The sequence below is a fragment of the Piliocolobus tephrosceles genome, chromosome 19 (assembly GCF_002776525.5).
Source record: "Piliocolobus tephrosceles isolate RC106 chromosome 19, ASM277652v3, whole genome shotgun sequence".
Taxonomy (NCBI): Eukaryota; Metazoa; Chordata; class Mammalia; order Primates; family Cercopithecidae; genus Piliocolobus; species Piliocolobus tephrosceles.
Window position 1 is genome coordinate 32,147,208 of NC_045452.1, and position 17,735 is coordinate 32,164,942.

Consider the following 17,735-nt stretch of genomic DNA (forward strand, 5'->3'; position numbering starts at 1 on the left):
GATGCCAGCCCAGGCCAGCCTGGTTGTGCAGGGAGGGCTAAGCCCTGGGCCTTGGCAGCATCGCCTTGGTCCTGCACCCACAGACCAGCTCAGTGGCGAGGGTGGGCAGGACATGGCAGCTGAGGAGACCCGAGGGATGCTGGCCTCCAGTGGTAGCGTTTGCCATGGGCATCCTTGCTGCTCTCAAGCTGGGGCTGAGGTCCTACCTCTGGGGCCCTCCTCATCCTCACACGTGCACCCTGCCCACCTGCACCCATCCTCCGTGCCCCAGAGGCCACCCAGCATCCCGCATGGCTCGGCTCAGAGGGAGACGTCCAGTAGTCCTTGGGGGCAGCTGGTCTGGATGGTGCTGAGTCCCTCAGGCCCTGCCTCCCAGATCGTGAGAGGAGCTGTCGCTGCCCAGAAAACATCTAGGCTGATGTGGGGCTTGAGCTGAGCTGGGGGACACGGGAGGCCTCAGGTGGAGCCACCTGGAGTCTTCAATGGGGCCAGGGCCACGGGCAGCAGCCACGCTGCCCATCCCCCGCCTGTGGGCCTCGGCCTGGCAGGAGGTGTCAAACCAACTCCTGTCTGGAAAGAGGTTCGTGCCTCAACTGAGCACCCTGTCCTGTGCTGGAGCCGGCCCTCCTCGTGGCCCACGATGGGGAACTGGTGTCCATCCTGCAGTGAGACGCTGGCTCCCGACTCTCCCAGGCAACGTCACCATCTCATCCCCAGAGCTGTTCCTCTGGCTATGTCCTTGCCAGCTGTGCCACGTTCCTAGAGGCAGGCGGGCAGAGGCCTGAAACGATGGCACTCACCCTTGGCACTGGGTCAGGGCTGAACCAGCCCCAACCCCCTTCCCCCATGGGGCTCCCTCCCTCCCCTTGCCCCAACGCCTGCTTCTGTGGGATCTGTCACTCTGCTCCCAGTGGGACTTGGCCCTTCCTCAAGGTCCACCCCTTGAGGACAAAGCCAGCTGGGGACCAAGACTGTCCCTCCCAGCACAGTTTGTTTCTGTTTCTGTTCCTGAGGGCCCCCACCCTCCCTAGGACTCCCCCTCACTGCCCCCAGGGCACCTCAAGAAACACCTCCTCTGGCTGCTCCATGAACAGGGCATCCACATGGCCAGCCCCCCGGGGTCGGGGCCTCAAAAGCTCTGGCACCCCAGGGTGCACGTCCTCCACCTCCACCTGACCCTCTTCCCAAGGCAACCCTGCCTGCCCCTACAGCGGAAGGTACACAGAGCCTGCCCAGAGAAAAGCAGGCTTGGGAGCAGACCTTTAGAAGACAAGCCCAGCCTGGGGTGTGGGTGGTGGTGCAGGGCCAGCGGCTGAGGTCCTGCCTCAGTTTCCCCCACATGCTCCCCAAGGACTCAATCTCCCCCTTTTCTGCTTCTCACCCCCCACAGCCTAGTGCAGCCTTGCAGGGGACCCCCGCCGGATCAGAGGTCAGTTCTGCTTCTCCGCTGTCTACTGCCCACCGGAGGCTGGGATCTCGGACACCCTCCCCTCCCCAACCGGCCACCTTGCCCAGGTGAGTCAGAGGGTCGTTCTGCAGCCCAGGGGCCGGCGTTGGTTTGAAATAGTGCCTCCTCCCTGCCCCTCACCCTCCCTGAGCATAGGCAGGCCTGGCAGGTGGATAGTACTGTCCCTCTCGTGGAGAAGGAGGGGCTCCAGGAGAACCTTGCACCCATTCCAGACGGCCAGACGGCCAGGACTGAGAACTCAGGCCTCCAGCTCCCAGGCCAGGGATCTTCCCTGCACACCAACCCAGCGCTGAGAAATGTATGAGGTAGAGCCGGGGCCACTGCCAACCGCTGCCCTCCTGTGAGGATGTGGCCGAGGTGGTCAGAAAGGCAGAATGACCACAAAGGCAGCAAGCAATGAGAATGAATGGAGAGGGTGTAAGCCAGAGGCCCTAGGGCCCAAAGTGAGTGTCCTTCACCCAGGAGGACAGAGGCCTCTTTGGGGACCAGGAAGCTGTAGGAGGGGGCGGAGCCTCTTGTGTAAGAGAGTTCAGTGGGCAGCCAGCCCAGCCTGCTGGAGGGAGCCCAGCCTGCTGCTGTGTGGACAGTCATTTTCACCCACCCCCCGGACCCCGGGAGGACCACCCGCAGACTCAGGACTGGGGACCTGAGGGGACCCCTGCAGGCCACCCGAGCCGGGGTAGCTCCTCAGAACCTGGGGCTGGGGCCGGGGCCTCCCTTCCTGGAGCCTGGAAGGAAGCAGGCTCCCCAGCATGGAGTCCTGGAGGACCGCCTCAGGCAGACCCAGACCGGACCCGGGCGCTGCGTTGGACACCCGCAACCCCCCGCCTGCTGGGTCAGCCTTCCAGGCTCTCTGCAGGTTCCTGCGCGGGGCAGCCCTCACTGAGGTCCTCACCCTAGCTCCAGAGAGTAGCTGGTCCTAGGGCACTTGGAGTAGAGAGGTGCGCCCTCCTCCCTCTTCTAAAGGGTTCCCCAGCTGGGCCCCACCTGGCCCCTTTCCCCAACTAACTCATCAGCGCCTGGCAGGAAGACACAGCAGCCCTTCCCTGGTGACTGGAGTCCTGACCCCAGGGCAGGCCCCGCTCCAAGGACCTGATCCCTGGGCTGGGTCAGCGCGGTAGAGGTGGGTTCAGAGCTTCGGGGAGCTGGCTGTGGGGGCCGCGCATGCAGCCCGCAGGCAAACCATCGCCACGCCCACGCCTGCACTAAGCCCAGCGCCAGCTCCAGGTCAGCCAAGAAGCCGGGGTCGTGGAGGAGGAAGTCGTGGGCCCGGGATGCGCGGCCTGACCATTGCAGGCGAGCGGGGCAGGCGGACGGCGCAGCAGCTGGCTGGCAGCGAGTCGTCTGCATGCGGCAGCGAAGGGCCCGGGACCCTCGCTACGCCCAGCGCCCTGTCCGCGTCGTTCCCCGCAGCGCGCAGCAACTTGGCCGCCGGGCCCTGGCCGCCCTGGGAGAGGAATGGGTGCAGCAAAGGGGCCAGGAGCCCGGGCAGGAGGGGCGCGGCGGGTGGGGCCAGTCTCTCCCTGCCCTCGGGGCCGAAGGCGCACAGCGAGGGTCTAGCGTCGGGGTGGCCGCGGCCAGCCGGGTCCCCCTGGGGCCCTCGGGACGATCGGAAGTGACCGCGCGCCAGGGTCCATGAGGCCGGGGGTCGGCCCGCCCTAAGACTCCCGCCCGGTCCCGGTTCTCCGCCGGGCTGGCTGCGGGGCCCCTGGGGCCCGACCTCCCCGGGATGCCCCAACCTGCGGCAAGGCTGAGGTCCCGCTGAGGCATGAGTCCCTGGTCAGAGACGGCTCTGGTCTGACCCCCGGACGATGGACTAGGCCGATCCCCAGAGGGGAGGGGGTCGGGACGAGGCCCTGTCGGCGCGTTCCCCGATCCCGTGTTCTCGGCTCCTCGCTTGCCACTATCGGCTGTCCGTTTCGTGTGGGACTGACGGCTCACAAAACAGTTACATTTCAATATCATTCGACTCCAAACCACCTTGTAGACGCCGTGCGAGCATTGTCCCCATTTCACAGCTTGGGAGCTGCGACCAGAGAACGTGGGCGCGCCTCGCAAGGCCGTGGCCGCGGCGGGACTCGAACCCTGCCTCCCTAGTGTCCCGGTGCTTCTTAGGACCCGGGGGCGCCGAGGCGGGGCGGGGCCTCGCGCGCGGCCCCCTGGGAAGTGTAGTCCGCAGTCGCAGGCCGGCGCCAAGCGGGAAGCGCGTGTGACTACCTTTCCCGGCATGCCGCGCGGCCGCCGGCGCCCTTGGCCCGTCCGCCCTGCCCCGCCCCTCGGCCCCAGCCCGCCCCGTCCGTTGAGGTCCCGCGCCGCATGGAGGCCGGCTGAGGAGTGCCGCTGCCTCTCCTTGGTACGCCGCGCGGCGCGGACAGCGCGTGCGTGAGGATGGGGCCCGGCACCGGGCGGGGGGCGGGCCCGGGTCAGGGCCATGGGGTGACTGGTGGGGGGGGGGAGGAGCTAGCCCGAGTCGGGGGGTGGGGGCCAGGGGGGTCTGGCCCGGGTCAGGTTTTGGGGCCGGGGTAGCAGGTCGTGGGGGTCAGTCCCGGGTCAGGTTCAGGTTTTGGGGCCGGGGGAGCAGGTCGTGGGGGTCAGGTTCAGGGTTTGGGGCCGGTGCAGCAGGGTCGTGGGGGGCCGGACCCGGGTCAGGTTTGGGGGCCAGGGTAGCAGGTCGTGGGGGCCAGGCCGGGGTCAGGTTTCGGAGCCGGGGGAGCAGGTCGTGGGGGTCAGGCCCGGGTCAGGTTTGGGGTGGGAGCAGGCCCCGGGCGTTCCCCGCCACCGTTGCCTGGAGCGACGCTGCCGAGGAGCGGAGCCCCCAGGGCTGGGGCCGGGAGGGTCAGCTGCGGCCTCGCCGGAGGGCGCGGGTCGGACCTCTAGTCCCGGGGTCCTCGCGGGTCGGGAGGGCCCCAACCATCCCGCCTCCCACCTATGGTGGAGCCGGCCGAGGTGAGAGTGGAGGAAGGCGGCCCAGGCCTGCGGGTCTCTGGGGGTGCTGGGGGAGGCCAAGCGTGAGGCCCCGGACCCCCGTTGACCCTCCGGCCCCGCTGAAACCTGGGGCTTCGCTCCTCTGTGGGTGCCTTTGCCCTTCAAGTGGAGCGGAGCGGGGTTCCCATATGGGCGAAGTGGACGCCAGATCGTCCCCCGCTGTGCTCAGCCCAAACTTAAAAGGGCTTTGTAACTGAGCTACCATGAAGCTGCGTGTGTCTTTTTCAAAACTCTTACAAGAAAAACGGAGTGGGAGCTGTCTGGGCATTGGCGTCCCAGAAACAACCAGGAACTTGTGAAGGTGCTAAGGTCCCTGCGGGACTCCCGCAGCCTCGGTAGCCTCCAGATGGTCGCCTCCTAGCTTTTAGGTCCCTAAAGAGGCTGTGCAGGCCGCCAGGCTCACTGCCCTGTGTCTCTGCTCCCCGCTTGCTGCCGCCGCCCCTGCAGTGTGACTGGTGGGGCTGCTGGCCAGCCTCGCCGGAGGCCCTGATGCTGTGGGGTTCGAGGAGGGGGCCTGGCAGGGTGGGTGGGTGGCAGGAGCCTGTGGGGCCCCCTGCATGGTGGTCAGTGTGGGGGCTCTGCATTGGCTGTGACCAGGTCCCAGGAGGTTGGGGGCTGCCAGGTGTGCTGGCAAGGAGGCCTCAGGTTCTGGCTCAGGTGTGTTTCCCGTCTCCCAGCTCTGCCACACCTGCGTGAAGCGGTCCCACCAGACCCGGGAGAGGTTTCCCGTGGCCAAAGGCGCCAGGCCTCAGAAATGGGAAGCAGGGGAGGTCAGAGCTCTGGGCCACACCCTGGTCCCTCCAAGTTTGTCATTTCTGCAACCCCCAGGTCTGACCAGTTTGGAACCTGGGCTTTCTGAGCCGGTCTAGTGGGTTGGTTGAGAGATGGGTTTTTTCTGGGAACTGCATTTGGTGCTAGCTAGCTTTTGGTCTGCACTAGGAAGCTAGGCTGGAGTCTGGGAGGCAGTTTCTAGTAGGGTGAAGGGGATAGGATGGGTGTCTTAGCTCTAGCTGCTGTAACAAAACATCACAGACCAGGAAACTTTAAAAAAACAATAGGCTGGGCTGGGTGTGTTGGTTTACACCTGTAATCCCCGCACTTTCGGAGGCTGAGGCGGGCAGATCACAAGGTCAGGAAATCGAGACCATCCTGGCTAACACGGTGAAACCCTGTCTCTGCTAAAAAATACAAAAAATTAGCCAGGTGTGGTGGTGGGCGCCTGTAGTCCCAGCTACTCGGGAGGCTGAGGCAGGAGAAAGGTGGGAACCTGGGAGGCGGAGCTTGCAGTGAGCCGAGATCGTACCCACTCCAGCCTGGGCAACAGAGCGAGACTCCATCTCAAAAGAAAAACAAAAAAAAAAAACAGGCTGGGTGTGGTGGCTCACACCTGTAATCCCAGCACTTTGGGAGGCTGAGGCGGGTGGATCGCCTGAGGTCAGGAGTTCAAGACCAGCCTGGCCAATATGGCAAAACCCCGTCTCTACTAAAAATACAAAAATTAGCCAGACGTGGTGGTAGGTGCCTGTAATCCCAGCTACTTGCGTGGCTGAGGCAGGAGAATCACTTGAACCCGGGAGGCAGAGGTTGAGATCACGCCACTGCACTCCAGCCTGGGCAACAGAATGTGACTCTGTCTCAAAAACAAAAACAAAATTGAGGTCTTGGCCTGGCGCGGTGGCTCACGCCCGTAATCCCAGCACTTTGGGAGGCCGAGGTAGGTGGATCAGGAGGTCAGGAGTTCAACACTGGCCTGGCCAACATGGTGAAACCCCATCTCTACTAAAAATACCAAAATTAACTGGGTATGGTGGCGCATGCCTGTAATCCCAGCTACTCAGGAGGCTGAGGCAGGAGAATCGCTTGGACCCCGGGGTGGGGGAGATTGCAGTGAGCTGAGATCACGCTGCGGCACTCCAGCCTGGGCGACAGAGTGACACTCTGTCTCAAATAAAAAAAAAAGAAAATGAGATCTCGCTAAGTTGCCCAGGCTGGTCTTAAACTCCAGACCTCAGACAATTCTCCTACCTCAGCCTCTCCTGAGTAGCTGGGGCTGTGGGCGAGTAGTCTTCTCCCACCGTGCCTCACTGGTGCTGGGAAAAAAACAGAAATTAATTTTCTCAGAGTTCTAGGGACTGGACGTCCCAGGTCAAAGGTCACTGGTTGCCATCCAGCCTCCTGGCTTGTAGACAGGCCCCCTCTTGTGGCGTTCTCACCTGGGGGAGCGAGAGCTGCGTGGTGTCTTTTCCAGGAGTACTAACCCAGTCACAGGGGCTTTGCACTTATGACCTCATCTGAACCTGATCACCTCCCGGAGGCCCCACCTTCTAATACCTTCATAGTGGGAGTTAGGGCTCTAACCTGTGGGTTTTGGGGGACACAGTTCAGTCTGTAGCAGTGGGGCCTGAGCAGGCAGGTGGGATATGCCGTCTGAGGCATCTGTGGAGCCTGACGCTGCGGGACATTGGATGCAAACAGCCTGGGACTAGATGTCATGTCCTGGGACAGATGCCCTGCGGGACATTGGATGCAAACAGCCTTCTCTGATGCCAAAGGACTATAGATGCTGCTCTGATTTTGTGTCTAGGGCTTTTCTTGAGCACAACAGATGTCCTCCTGCGCTGTTGGGAACTCCCAGAGGCTTCGTCTGCACAGAGGATCATGGTTTCCAAAGCCAGATATCCCTTTTTCCGGATCAGGAACAGCCCTGGGAGAACAAGTGTCTTCAGAGGCAGTGTCTAGGGTCTCCTGAAATCAGGCTGCTGAGTCTTTTCTTGCCCTGTGGGTCTCCACCCTGTTCTTTGCCTTTGGGACAGGTCATGCTGTGGCAGAGAAGCTCAGAGGCTGAGGCCGACTGCTAAAGCAGCGTCTGAATGTGGCTTGTGCTTGCAGCCAAGAGAGGGTCACCTGTGTGGGGCCGGTGGGATTCTGACCCCGGAGGCAAGTTCCTGCCTTAACCGGAGGCTCGTTTGAAGCATCCTGCCCAGGGCAGCGCTGGGGTCTGAGATCCGAGGACCCTGTCTGCCGGCTACCCGTGCTCAGGAGGCATCTCCCACAAATTGTGTTCAGCACCCACCCCAGTCCTGGTCGGTGGACATCTGTGCGGGGCAGGGAGGGTGAAGTGCAGCTGGTCTGATAGAAGCGTCTGGCTTCCTTCCAGGCTGCACTGCCTCCCAGCGGGTTGGCCTCACGGGTAACAAGGCCAGAAGCCGCTGTGAGGCTCCCTGGGGCAGTGCCAGCACTGGGGATTTGGGAAGGAGAGGTGTCTGTCCCCCCGCAGGGGCAGCCGGGGTCTGCTGGTCTCTGCTGATGGGCCTGAGCATATCTGAAAAGGACAGGTAGGAAGGGGGTGGCTGCAGTGTGTGCTGGCCGGACCCCAGGTGATGCTCTGCTGGGACCCAGAGGGGGCTGCAGTGTGCGCTGGCCGGACCCCAGGTGATGGCTCTGCTGAGACCCAGAGGTTGGTTGTAGGGGTGGGATCCAGGTGGGTGGTTCTTCAGACATTGCCTCTGAAGACACTTCAGAGTCCAGGCCCAGCATCTGTGGCTTTCGGGCCAGGGCCCTTTGCTCACCGCCAGGCAGCTGGGAGAGCCTCTGGGCCCAGCTGTAAATGTCTGAGAGCATGGCTCCCTGGAGCAGGCTAGAGGGAGGAGGGCTGGTGACCTGAAATCACACCCTAGAGTTTCCAGGGGCCTCAGTGAGGAGGGAAAGAGAGTGCTAGAACTGTGAGGGTGACTGCCAGATATGTCCCCCAGAATCACGGGCTTTAGGTGCTGGAGGGGCCTCAGTGACCTTCCGCCTGGCCCCCTGCGGGCAGCACGCCTCTGCTGAGAGGCTGCAGGGGCCAGGGCTGGGGGCTGGCACTGCCTCTGGTGGCACGGACATCGTCCTGCTCAAGGCTTGGCTGCCGGCCAGGAAGGCGTCTCTGCCCGCCCCGACAGGAGACCTGTGCATGCCCACCCCGTGGCACGACTGGGGTCAGGATCAGCGCCTGCTGCTGCAGCTGAGATCCTGCCCTGTCCATGGCCACAGGCGCACCCGGGGCCGGCCTCAGAGGCCGCTCTGGCCAGGCTGGGTGGAGGGCGGGGGCTGACCGCAGACCTGGGGCTACCACACCCATGGGGGAAGGGCTGTGGCAACGTGGGCGCCTCCCGTTGGCTGGGCCGAGGCAGCCTCCCACCGGCTGCACAAGAGTTTCTTTAAGGAGTTTCCCCCGTGCGCGCCGGCAGCCTTGCGCTGCTCTCAGAGTCCTGACTTCCGTGTGTGAGTTTCCCCCGTGCTCGTAAGAAACTGCTTCCCAGACTCCAGCCTAGTGCGCTCCCGTGCTCGTAAGAGTCCCAACTTCCGTGCGCAGCTGGACCCAGGGAGGCAGCCGTCCCCCGGACCGGGTGCTTGTCTGGGCCAGCTGGCCTGGCAGCTGCTCACAACAGCTTCCAGCGGGTTTTGTAGCTTTCATCTGCAAAAGGGGAAGGAGGCAGCCCAAGTTGCCGAGGCCTGGTTTTGCTCTGACTAGTGCCAGCAGCACTTCCTGGATGTGCCAACCATTAAGACGCCCAGGCCAGGGTTGGGTCCAGACTCAAACCCAGGTGGAAAGGAGTGGGACCCCCTGCCAAGGCTGCACGGCCCCAGAGGGGAGCCTGTGGGGTGGGCTCCCCTTGCCCTCTGCAGAGGCTCAAGGCCCCCGGGGGCATGAGGACTGGGTTCCCAGGCCAGCCTGGCGTTTATCAGCTGTCTCTTTAGTCTCAGCTGACCTCCCCTGACCACGGCCCCATTGCACCACCTGCCCCAAACCAGGCCAGTTCCTCTTCCAGAAGTCCCGGCTGTCCTCAGGGTGGGCCGCCCTCTTCTCGGTCAGCTTCAGATGGGGCCTCTGGTTGCACTGAGGCCCCTTCTGCTCAGAACTGTCCCTGCCACCCCAGCCTCTGACTGCCCTCCTAGACACTGCACGGAGAGCTCCTTCCTGTTCACAGGTGAGGACACCTGAGCTTGGAGGCATCTTAACTCGGACATGCGTGGCCAGGACCCAGCTGGGTCTGTGAGTCCTGGCTGGGGCTGGGGTCTGTGCTTGCAGCTGTTTGCCAACAGGGTTTGCAGAGGAAAGGAACCTGACGTAGCATCTTATTACTCATTGTTCCTTTTTCTTATGAGTTCTGAGAAGTGGGCAGCAGTAGTGATACGAAAATGACCCCAGATACACACAGGCATCAGAGCAGAACCTGGCAGTGGCCCCTTCTGAAGCACATACAAGCCTGTTGTTTCTTCCACAGATGATCGTCTCTGACTGATGCAGACACTTCAAGGCAAAACCACAATACCTTGCAAGACTAGACAGCTCAGAATGGTTTCCAACGGCTCATTTTTCTTTTTGTTTTTTTCTTGAGACAGTCTCCCTTTGTCACCCAGGCCAGAATGCAGTGACGTGATCTCAGCTCACTGCAACCTCTGCCTCCCAGGTTCAAAGCGATTCTCCTGCATCAGCCTCCCCAGTAGCTGGGATTACAGGCATGCACCACCACACCTGGTTAATTTGTGTATTTTTAGTAGAGACTTGGTTTCACCAGGATGGTCTATGTTGGCCAGGCTGGTCTCGAACTCCTGAGCTCAGGCAATCCGCCCATCTTGGCCTCCGAAAGTGCTAGGATTACAGGTGTGAGCCACCGTGCCTGGCCTGTTTTGGATATTTTAATGAGTCTGCCTGGCGACATATCCATCTGCCAGGACATGCATGAGCCACTGACTTTGTAAACAGTCGCTCCTGGCGTTCCGTGGCCAGAGTCTCAGGACAACCTGCTGGTCCCTGCCCCCACCTCAAGGGGCGCCATGGGTCTGGCCGGCATGTGCCTCTGGTGCGTCAGGCGCCTGGCTGTTTTCTTTCTCTCCCTTAGGCTCCTGGGCCCCCAGCCTGAGCTCCTGGTTTCTCTCTGAGGGTCTGTGGGGAGCTGTGATGCATCGGGGCAGCCCCCTCGCACGGCTGCCCCAGCCTGTCCGGGTTTCTGCCATGGTTCCTTCCACACCATGTTTGTCTCTTAATCTGGGAGAGAAGGTCTTGGCTCCAAACACGTCGAACTGTGTGGTTTGCGGATTCCTCTGTCTGTGCTGACTCTGTGCTGACGTTGCCTGGGCCGTAGTTATCGAAAGGGGAAGTGGCTTTTGTACAAGGCCCTGGGGTCTTCACCACGCGTCAGAAGCTGCGTTCTGTGTCCTGAGATCAGGCGCAGACCCCAGGGCCGCCTTCCTGTGTCTGCCCGCCATGCCGCGGTGAAGGTTGGGCAGCTCTGGCCCTGTTCTGAGTGAGGCCTGAGCACCAGCAACCCGCCCTAGGCCCGTCTGCATTTTGCTTATGGTGGGTTCCCCGGGCACCTGCTGGCCTTTCCCCACCCGGGCCTGGCCTGAATGGACCCTGGACCTCAGTAGCCTTTGATGGGCAGGAGGCATTTGGGGATATGGGGAAAGGAGCCCCCAGTCCTATCCAACAGATGCTTCTAGACTGACAGCACTACACAGTGAGTCCCGAGCCAGGCCTGGGGCTCCAGGTGGAAACTCCGCCTCTCATGCCTCTCCTCAGGCCCCCACCCGTGCAGGAAGCACCGCCCAGCCATGGACGGGGAGGAGCAGCAGCCACCGCGTGAGGTGAGGTAGAGGCTGGGCTGGGTGCACAGAGGCAGGGGTGGGGGGCCTCCCCACTGTGTGGGTTCTCGGGGTCGGTCCCTGGCTGCTGTTCTGCAAAGGTGATCTTCACAGGGCTCTCCAGGGTCAGGCAGGAGGCACCTCCGAGGGAGAGGGGGCCTGGGCTGAGGCGGCTGGTGGCCCTGTCTGCCCAGCTTGATGGCAGCCGTGCCAGTGACAGCCAAGCAGGAAGGGGCCTAGGCTCCATGGAGCGGCCACGGACCCTGCTTTTCAGGGTGTGTGGTCCATGGAGCGGCCACAGGGCCCTCTCCAGGGTCCGTGGTCCGTGGAATTGCCACGGAGCCCTGGCTTTCTGGGGTACATGGACCCTGACTTGAACTCTCCCTTCCGCCTGCAGGCCAACATGGAACCTGTTGTGTCATCAGAGGCTTCAGAGCCGGTGCCCAGGGTGCTTTCTGGGGACCCCCAGAACCTGTGTATGTCTCCCTCAGGGCCCTGGCACGTTCCCCCATGTTGGGCTGTTGAGTCAAGGAGGAGGGGGAGGCAGCCAACCGCTACCAGGGGCTTGGAGCTTGTGCTGAGCAGGGTCCTGGCTGAGACCTGGGGTAGGTGCTGCTGGGCCTGGTGCTCCAGAGGGCAGACCTGCCCCCCAATAGCAGCTGCTCCTCGGCCCTGCCTGACAGTGGAGCCTCTTGGAGGGGCTGCCAACAGCACAGGCTGGCCCCTGGGCATGGAGGGGCTCTTGAGCACAAGTAGTGTGAGCGGCATGGGAGTCCCTCCTTGCTGTGGCCTCAGCCTGTCCCTCCTGAGTGGGGTGGGGGGCCTGCTTTGCCTCAAAGCCCCTCCCCTAGCTACGCCCCCTGCCGCACCCGCCCCACACTGTCCCCCACACCAGGCGTCATCCACAGCAGCCCCCAAGGTCGCCCTCATGGGGTGTATGGGGCACAGGACTCCTGAGGCCCTGGCTCCCCAACGGCATCCAGCTCACAGAGTTGGTAGCTGGTGTTCCTATCACCAGGCAGGCCAAGCATGTGGCGTGTGATGCTCGTCAGGGGGCGTGTGCTCTGCACCTGTTCGATTCTCAGAACCCGGGAGGGTTCCGGAGCCCAGGGTGCCAGCGGGCCCAGTGCTGTCCCTGGGGTGGGCCCGGCGGTGTCCCTGGGTGGGCCCGGCCCCACAACGGCCTGTGCTGCTATTGCAGCCGACGTGGACGCCTTCAATCTGCTCCTGGAGATGAAGCTAAAGCGGCGGCGTCAGCAGCCCAACCTGCCACGCACTGTGACCCAGCTGGTGGCTGAAGATGGGAGCAGGGTGTACGTGGTGGGGACAGCCCACTTCAGCGACGACAGCAAAAGGGACGTCGTGAAGGTGAGCGCCACCGCCCACCACCGCCCGGACGCGGGTTGGTGTAAGCTCCTGTGTCCTGCACTCAAAGGGACCTCGTGGCAGGGCCCGTGTGCCCGTGTGTGTGCACCGCAGGCCATCTGCTTCAACACTCTGTGGTCCCTGGGAGTGGCGTGGTGGGATTCCTCCCTGGGAGCCATGACAGCCTCGTGCGTCTTCCCACTTGACAAGTGAACAAGCTTCACAGCTTCCTCTCTTGTTGCTGAAAGAATCGATCTGTCACTGCAGCAGCGGGGTTAGCTAGCCCTGGGGTGATGCCAACGCTGGCTGCCCCTGGGATGGGGCCCCTGGTGTTGGTGTCAGCTGTGCTGAGGGGCAGGGAGCTGGCCGTGTTCACAAGGCGTGGCCTGTGGCTGTTGCAGACCATCCGGGAGGTGCAGCCTGACGTGGTGGTTGTGGAGCTCTGCCAGTACCGTGTGTCCATGCTGAAGATGGATGAGAGCACACTGCTGCGGGAGGCCCAGGAGCTCAGCCTGGAGAAGCTGCAGCAGGCCGTGAGGCAGGTGCGCAGCCGCGGGTCGGGGTCGGAGTCAAAGCCACCTGTGCGCCTGTGGCCCAGGTTCCTCCCACGGCCCGTGCCCCCAGTCAGCGTGGCTGTGCCTGGCCCGCCCTGGGGATTGCCGGGTTGGGGACCTCCCCTGGGGCAGGAGAAAGGGAAGAGGCTCCATTACCCGGTTTCAGGCAAGGGAGGGGGAAACGGGTGGCTCTCCAAGCTGAGGCCGGGGCTGTCGCCCGAGGACTGGGCTGCTGAGCCTTCGCTGGGGACGGGTCAGGTCTCACTGCAAGGCTGGCCCCCCAGGTACCGCACCCAGGCCCCAAAGTGGGTGGGGCTCAGGGCTCCTCCTGTCCCCACTTCTCCAGCCTTGCAGTGACTGCAGAGGCAGGACTTTCTCATTGTTCTTTGTGTTTTCGTTTGTTTTGTTTTGTTTTGTTTTAAGACAGTCTCGCTCTGTTGTCCAGGCTGGAATGCAGTGGTGCAATCTCGGCTCACTGCAACCTTTGCCTCCTGGGTTCTAGCGATTCTCCTGCCTCAGCTTCCTGGGTAGCTGGGATTACAGGTGCCTGCCACCACACCCGGCTAATTTTTTGCATTTTTAGTAGAGATGGGGTTTTGCCATTTTGCCCAGGCTCATCTCAAACTCCTGAGCTCAGGCAGTCCACCCACCTCGGCCCCCCAAAGTGTTGGGATTACAGGCACGAGCCACCGTGCCCGGCCAGTCTTTGTGTTTTCAAAGGGATACCTGACCCCAGCCCTAGTCCGTTTGCCTTCCCCCTGTTCAAAGGAAACAATTGTAATGAGATCTTGTAGAAATGTCCCTAAACATTTAGCACCTGCCTTTCATTTTTAATTTCTCCAGGTGAGGGAAGTCACCAAAGACCTCTGTGAGCCATCTTGTAAAGGGCAGTCCCCAGTCCAGCCAGGGCCCAGTGCCAGAGAGCCTCCCCACCAGAGCCTGGGGCCCAGTGATCTCGCAGGGGCATAGAATCCGGCAGTGCTGTGGTGCTCAGTGCTGCGGCATCACAGAGGGAAGGGGCTGTGGGGCAGGGTCTGGGAGACACCAGGCGTCCGCTTCACCTGTCCCCCCCGGGGGAGGCTCGCTGTGCCCTGGTGTCTGGGTTTCTACCAGGGTTGGTCACAGGCATAGCTGAACTGAGGCCCCAGCCCCTCCAGAGGTGGAATTGGTCCCAGCAGACCAAGGCCCCATGCACATCTCATCCTAAGTTAGCCTGGGCTCTCCAGGGTGGCCTGGGCCCGGCCTCCATCAGACGGGACGTTCCCAGGGCTCAGGCACAGACCTTCCCTGGGCGTGTGCAGGGTGTGAGCAATTGCCCGGCGCTGTGTGGCCCCCGGGGCTTTGCTGCACTTCTGTGGGCGGCATCTCCACACGTGGACACCCCTGTGGCCCCAGCCGGCTGGCAAGACCCGGGGCAGTAGGTCTCAGGCTGTGGTTGCTGAAGATGTGGGTGGCCTGGTGTCTGCACTGGCGGCAGTGCTGTGCTGGCCTCAGCAGGCAGGTGAGTGGCAAGGCCCCTTCTCCGGCCTGCCTGCCCAGCACCCAGTGTCCGTGCCAGCTCAAGGCGGCCCCTTCGCAGCATGAGACCGCCTCGTGAAGATCTTTTCTTTTCCTTTTTTTTTTCATTTGAGACGGAGCAGTCTCGCTCTGTTGCCCAGGTTGGAGTGCAGTGGTGTGATCTCGGCCCACTGCAACCTCTGCCTCTGGGGTTCAAGTGATTCTGCCATAGCCTCCCGAGTAGCTGGGATTACAGGTGCCCGCCACCACACCCAGCTAATTTTTATATTTTTAGTAGAGATGGGGTTTCGCCATGTTGGCCAGGCTGGTCTGAGAGAATTCCTGACCTCAAGTGATCTGCCCGCCTCGGCCTCCCAAAGTGCTGGCATTACAGGCGTGAGCCACCACACCCAGCCTGTGAAGGCCTTTTCTGAAGGGAGCTACTTTTGAGAAGTGACTGTTGAGCCAGCGATCCCTGCTCTGGTCCCACCCTCTGCATGCTAGGGTGGTCCTGCACCTGTCGGGGAGGGGGCCAAGGACACAGCACGGGGCTGGGGCGGAGCTCTGTGCTGGTGCTGCCTGCCATCCCAGTCGTGCCGTTCCCCCAGTGCACCCCCAGCCCCACCCTCCAGCTGATGCCTGCTCCCTCTCTCTGCAGAACGGGCTCATGTCGGGGCTGATGCAGATGCTGCTGCTGAAGGTGTCTGCGCACATCACCGAGCAGCTGGGCATGGCCCCGGGCGGCGAGTTCAGGGAGGCCTTCAAGGAGGTGGGCGCAGGGCGAGGTAGGGGGTGACCGCAGGGATGTGGCTCACAGGGGTGGTCTGGGGCTCCCACTGCTCCCCAACGCCCAGCCTCTGCTCCAGGCCAGCAAGGTGCCTTTCTGCAAGTTCCACCTGGGTGACCGGCCCATCCCTGTCACCTTCAAGAGGGCCATCGCTGCGCTCTCCTTCTGGCAGAAGGTCAGGCTGGCTTGGGGCCTGTGCTTCCTGTCAGACCCCATCAGGTAGGGCTGCCCCCAGGACCCTGACTGGCCTGCAGGGTGGTCTGTGGGAGGCTCTAGGTCCTCCTGTGCAGGTCCAAGTGCAGCCAGTCCTCACTCAAGGCCTTCCCTGCCCTTTCCTTCCGCCACAAATCCCAAACAAACGTGCTGTGGTCCCTGCCTGTTGTCCACGGTGCCAGCCCTCCCCCAACCCCCCGCCCCATCCCTGCGAGGCTGCAGCCACCCTCTCCACAGCAAGGACGACGTGGAACGCTGCAAGCAGAAGGACCTACTGGAGCAGATGATGGCTGAGATGATCGGCGAGTTCCCGGACCTGCACCGCACCATCGTCTCGGAGCGCGACGTCTACCTGACCTACATGCTGCGCCAGGCCGCCCGGCGCCTTGAGCTGCCTCGGGCCTCTGATGGTGACGGCTGTCCCTGGGCGCGGGGCCGCCTGTGAGGCTGAGGCCCGAGCAGGTACTGACCCCTTGTCCTTCCCCACAGCCGAGCCCAGGAAGTGTGTCCCCTCTGTGGTTGTGGGCGTCGTGGGCATGGGCCACGTGCCTGGCATTGAGAAGAACTGGAGCACCGACCTCAACATCCAGGAGATCATGACGTGAGCGCCCGCCCTACCCCGCGAGCCCCGCCCCACAAGCCCCCAGGTGGAGGCTGAGCCCCCGGGAGGCCAACCGCAGGAGGCGGTGACCCAGACTTGGGGGCTGCGGTGTGGGGAACCCACCCCCAGCCAGGCCCAGCACCCCCTCCCTCCCGCAGCGTGCCCCCGCCGTCCATCTCCGGCAGAGTGTCTCGGTTGGCTGTGAAGGCTGCCTTCTTCGGTCTGCTGGGCTACAGCCTGTACTGGATGGGCCGCCGCACTGCCAGCCTGGTCCTGTCGCTGCCCGCCATGCAGTACTGCCTGCAGAGGGTGACTGAGGCCCGGCACAAGTAGGAGACTGCTCCCCGCCCGCTAGGGCCCCTGAGGAGCCAGTGCCCCCGTGGCACTCCTGGGTGCCAGGCGCATCCTAGCCCGCCGGAGGCCCCTGCCACCCCCCATGGGGGTCTGGGCCCGGCCTCGCCTGCCCTCCTGGTCCAGTCACCCCTCCCCCAGCCCACCCAAATAAAGGATTATTTAACTGTCTGAGCTCAGGCCTCCCGGCAGCCCCTCCCCTCCCATACTGCAGGAGCCGTTCACCGGCCTCTGGACAAGATGCCCAGCTCCGAGGGGGCAGGGGCTTGGAGGAGGAGCCGAGGTGTGCGCTGCCCTCTGAGCCTTGGTGGCGGGCGGGGGACAATGGCTACTGTCCCTACCTCACTGTGCCTTCCTGTGCTCCGGCCATGGGAGCTTCAGCCCAGGGGCGGCTCCTGGGGGCTCCAGGGCAGGCGAGACTGGGACAAAGGCCCGGCCCTTGAGCTCCAGCCAACCCTGCCATGCCCCCAGCCTCCTGGCCCCGGCCGCCACCTCCCCAGTGCCGTGTGCCTGCAGGGATTCTGTGTTGTTGGCTTTTTTAATGTCTCAAAATCTTTTACTCAGGTAATTTTAATTTCAAAGAGAAAAACTGAAGTAAATGTCAAAAAACACCAGCCTTAAATCCAGGGGGACAGAATTCGTGTTCTGGGGTCTGTCCCTAGTGGGCTTGTGTGCAGCCAAACATCAGCTCTGGCTCCAGGCGCGGCCTCACCTGGAAGCCTGTGTCCTGAGCCCCCGGAGTGAGGGGTGCCCAGGGTGTCCTGGCCCTCTGTGGGCAGAGAATGTGTGCGCCTATGTGGAAGGCCAAGGACGTGGGCTATGGCGGGGCCTGCCCCACTCAGGCCCCCTGCCCAGCGGCCGTCTGTGTGCGGGGCCTCCCTCCTGGCTGGCCAGGACACGCACAGCCTGTGCAGCCCCAGCCTGGACCCAGGTCATCTCTGGTTGTGTCTGTCCCGACTCAGTGTTGAGTCAAATCAGGTGTGCATCCGGAGCTGGCCGTGTCCTTCCTGCCACACTCTGGGATTCATTCCTTAGAAACTGAAATAAATTCTAATTTTGGAAACTCCTGTTTTGTGACGTGTGGAAATGGGGTTCAGGTAATGAAGGATCCCGGCCTCTTCCCCCATGCTCCAGGGCCGCCTGTGCTGGTGGCCCTGCCGGGCCCTCGGGGACCTTGCCTGGTTTCCAGCGGAAGAGACAGGGTCACTGTCCCTCCATGCTGACCTGTGGGACCCTTCTCACCCACCAGGTGGGACGCAGGTGGGCTGCTGACACTCAAGACCCTCCATA

At 62.9% G+C, this 17,735-nt stretch overlaps 1 protein-coding gene across 6 annotated transcripts; it reads left to right on the forward strand.

Annotated features, from left to right (window-relative positions):
- The first annotated feature begins 3,730 nt into the window (after positions 1-3,730).
- TRABD (TraB domain containing) lies at positions 3,731-17,508 on the forward strand. Of its 6 annotated transcripts, none has more exons than XM_023221691.2 (11): positions 8,634-8,713; positions 9,245-9,420; positions 11,016-11,080; positions 11,475-11,553; positions 12,279-12,445; positions 12,844-12,984; positions 15,152-15,262; positions 15,360-15,499; positions 15,731-15,903; positions 15,983-16,094; positions 16,253-16,619. In XM_023221691.2, the coding sequence occupies exons 2-11, from the start codon at positions 9,312-9,314 to the stop codon at positions 16,425-16,427; spliced, it is 1,272 nt and encodes a 423-aa protein (XP_023077459.2). In that variant the 5' UTR covers positions 8,634-8,713; positions 9,245-9,311; the 3' UTR covers positions 16,428-16,619. The 6 variants fall into 6 exon arrangements, with proteins under 6 accessions (XP_023077461.2, XP_023077458.2, XP_023077456.2 ...); XM_023221694.2 differs by lacking the exon at positions 8,634-8,713 and adding an exon at positions 9,718-10,793 and having other exon boundaries at positions 8,729-9,420; XM_023221693.3 differs by lacking the exons at positions 8,634-8,713; positions 9,245-9,420 and adding an exon at positions 3,731-3,821 and having other exon boundaries at positions 16,253-17,067.
- The last annotated feature ends 227 nt before the right edge of the window (positions 17,509-17,735 follow it).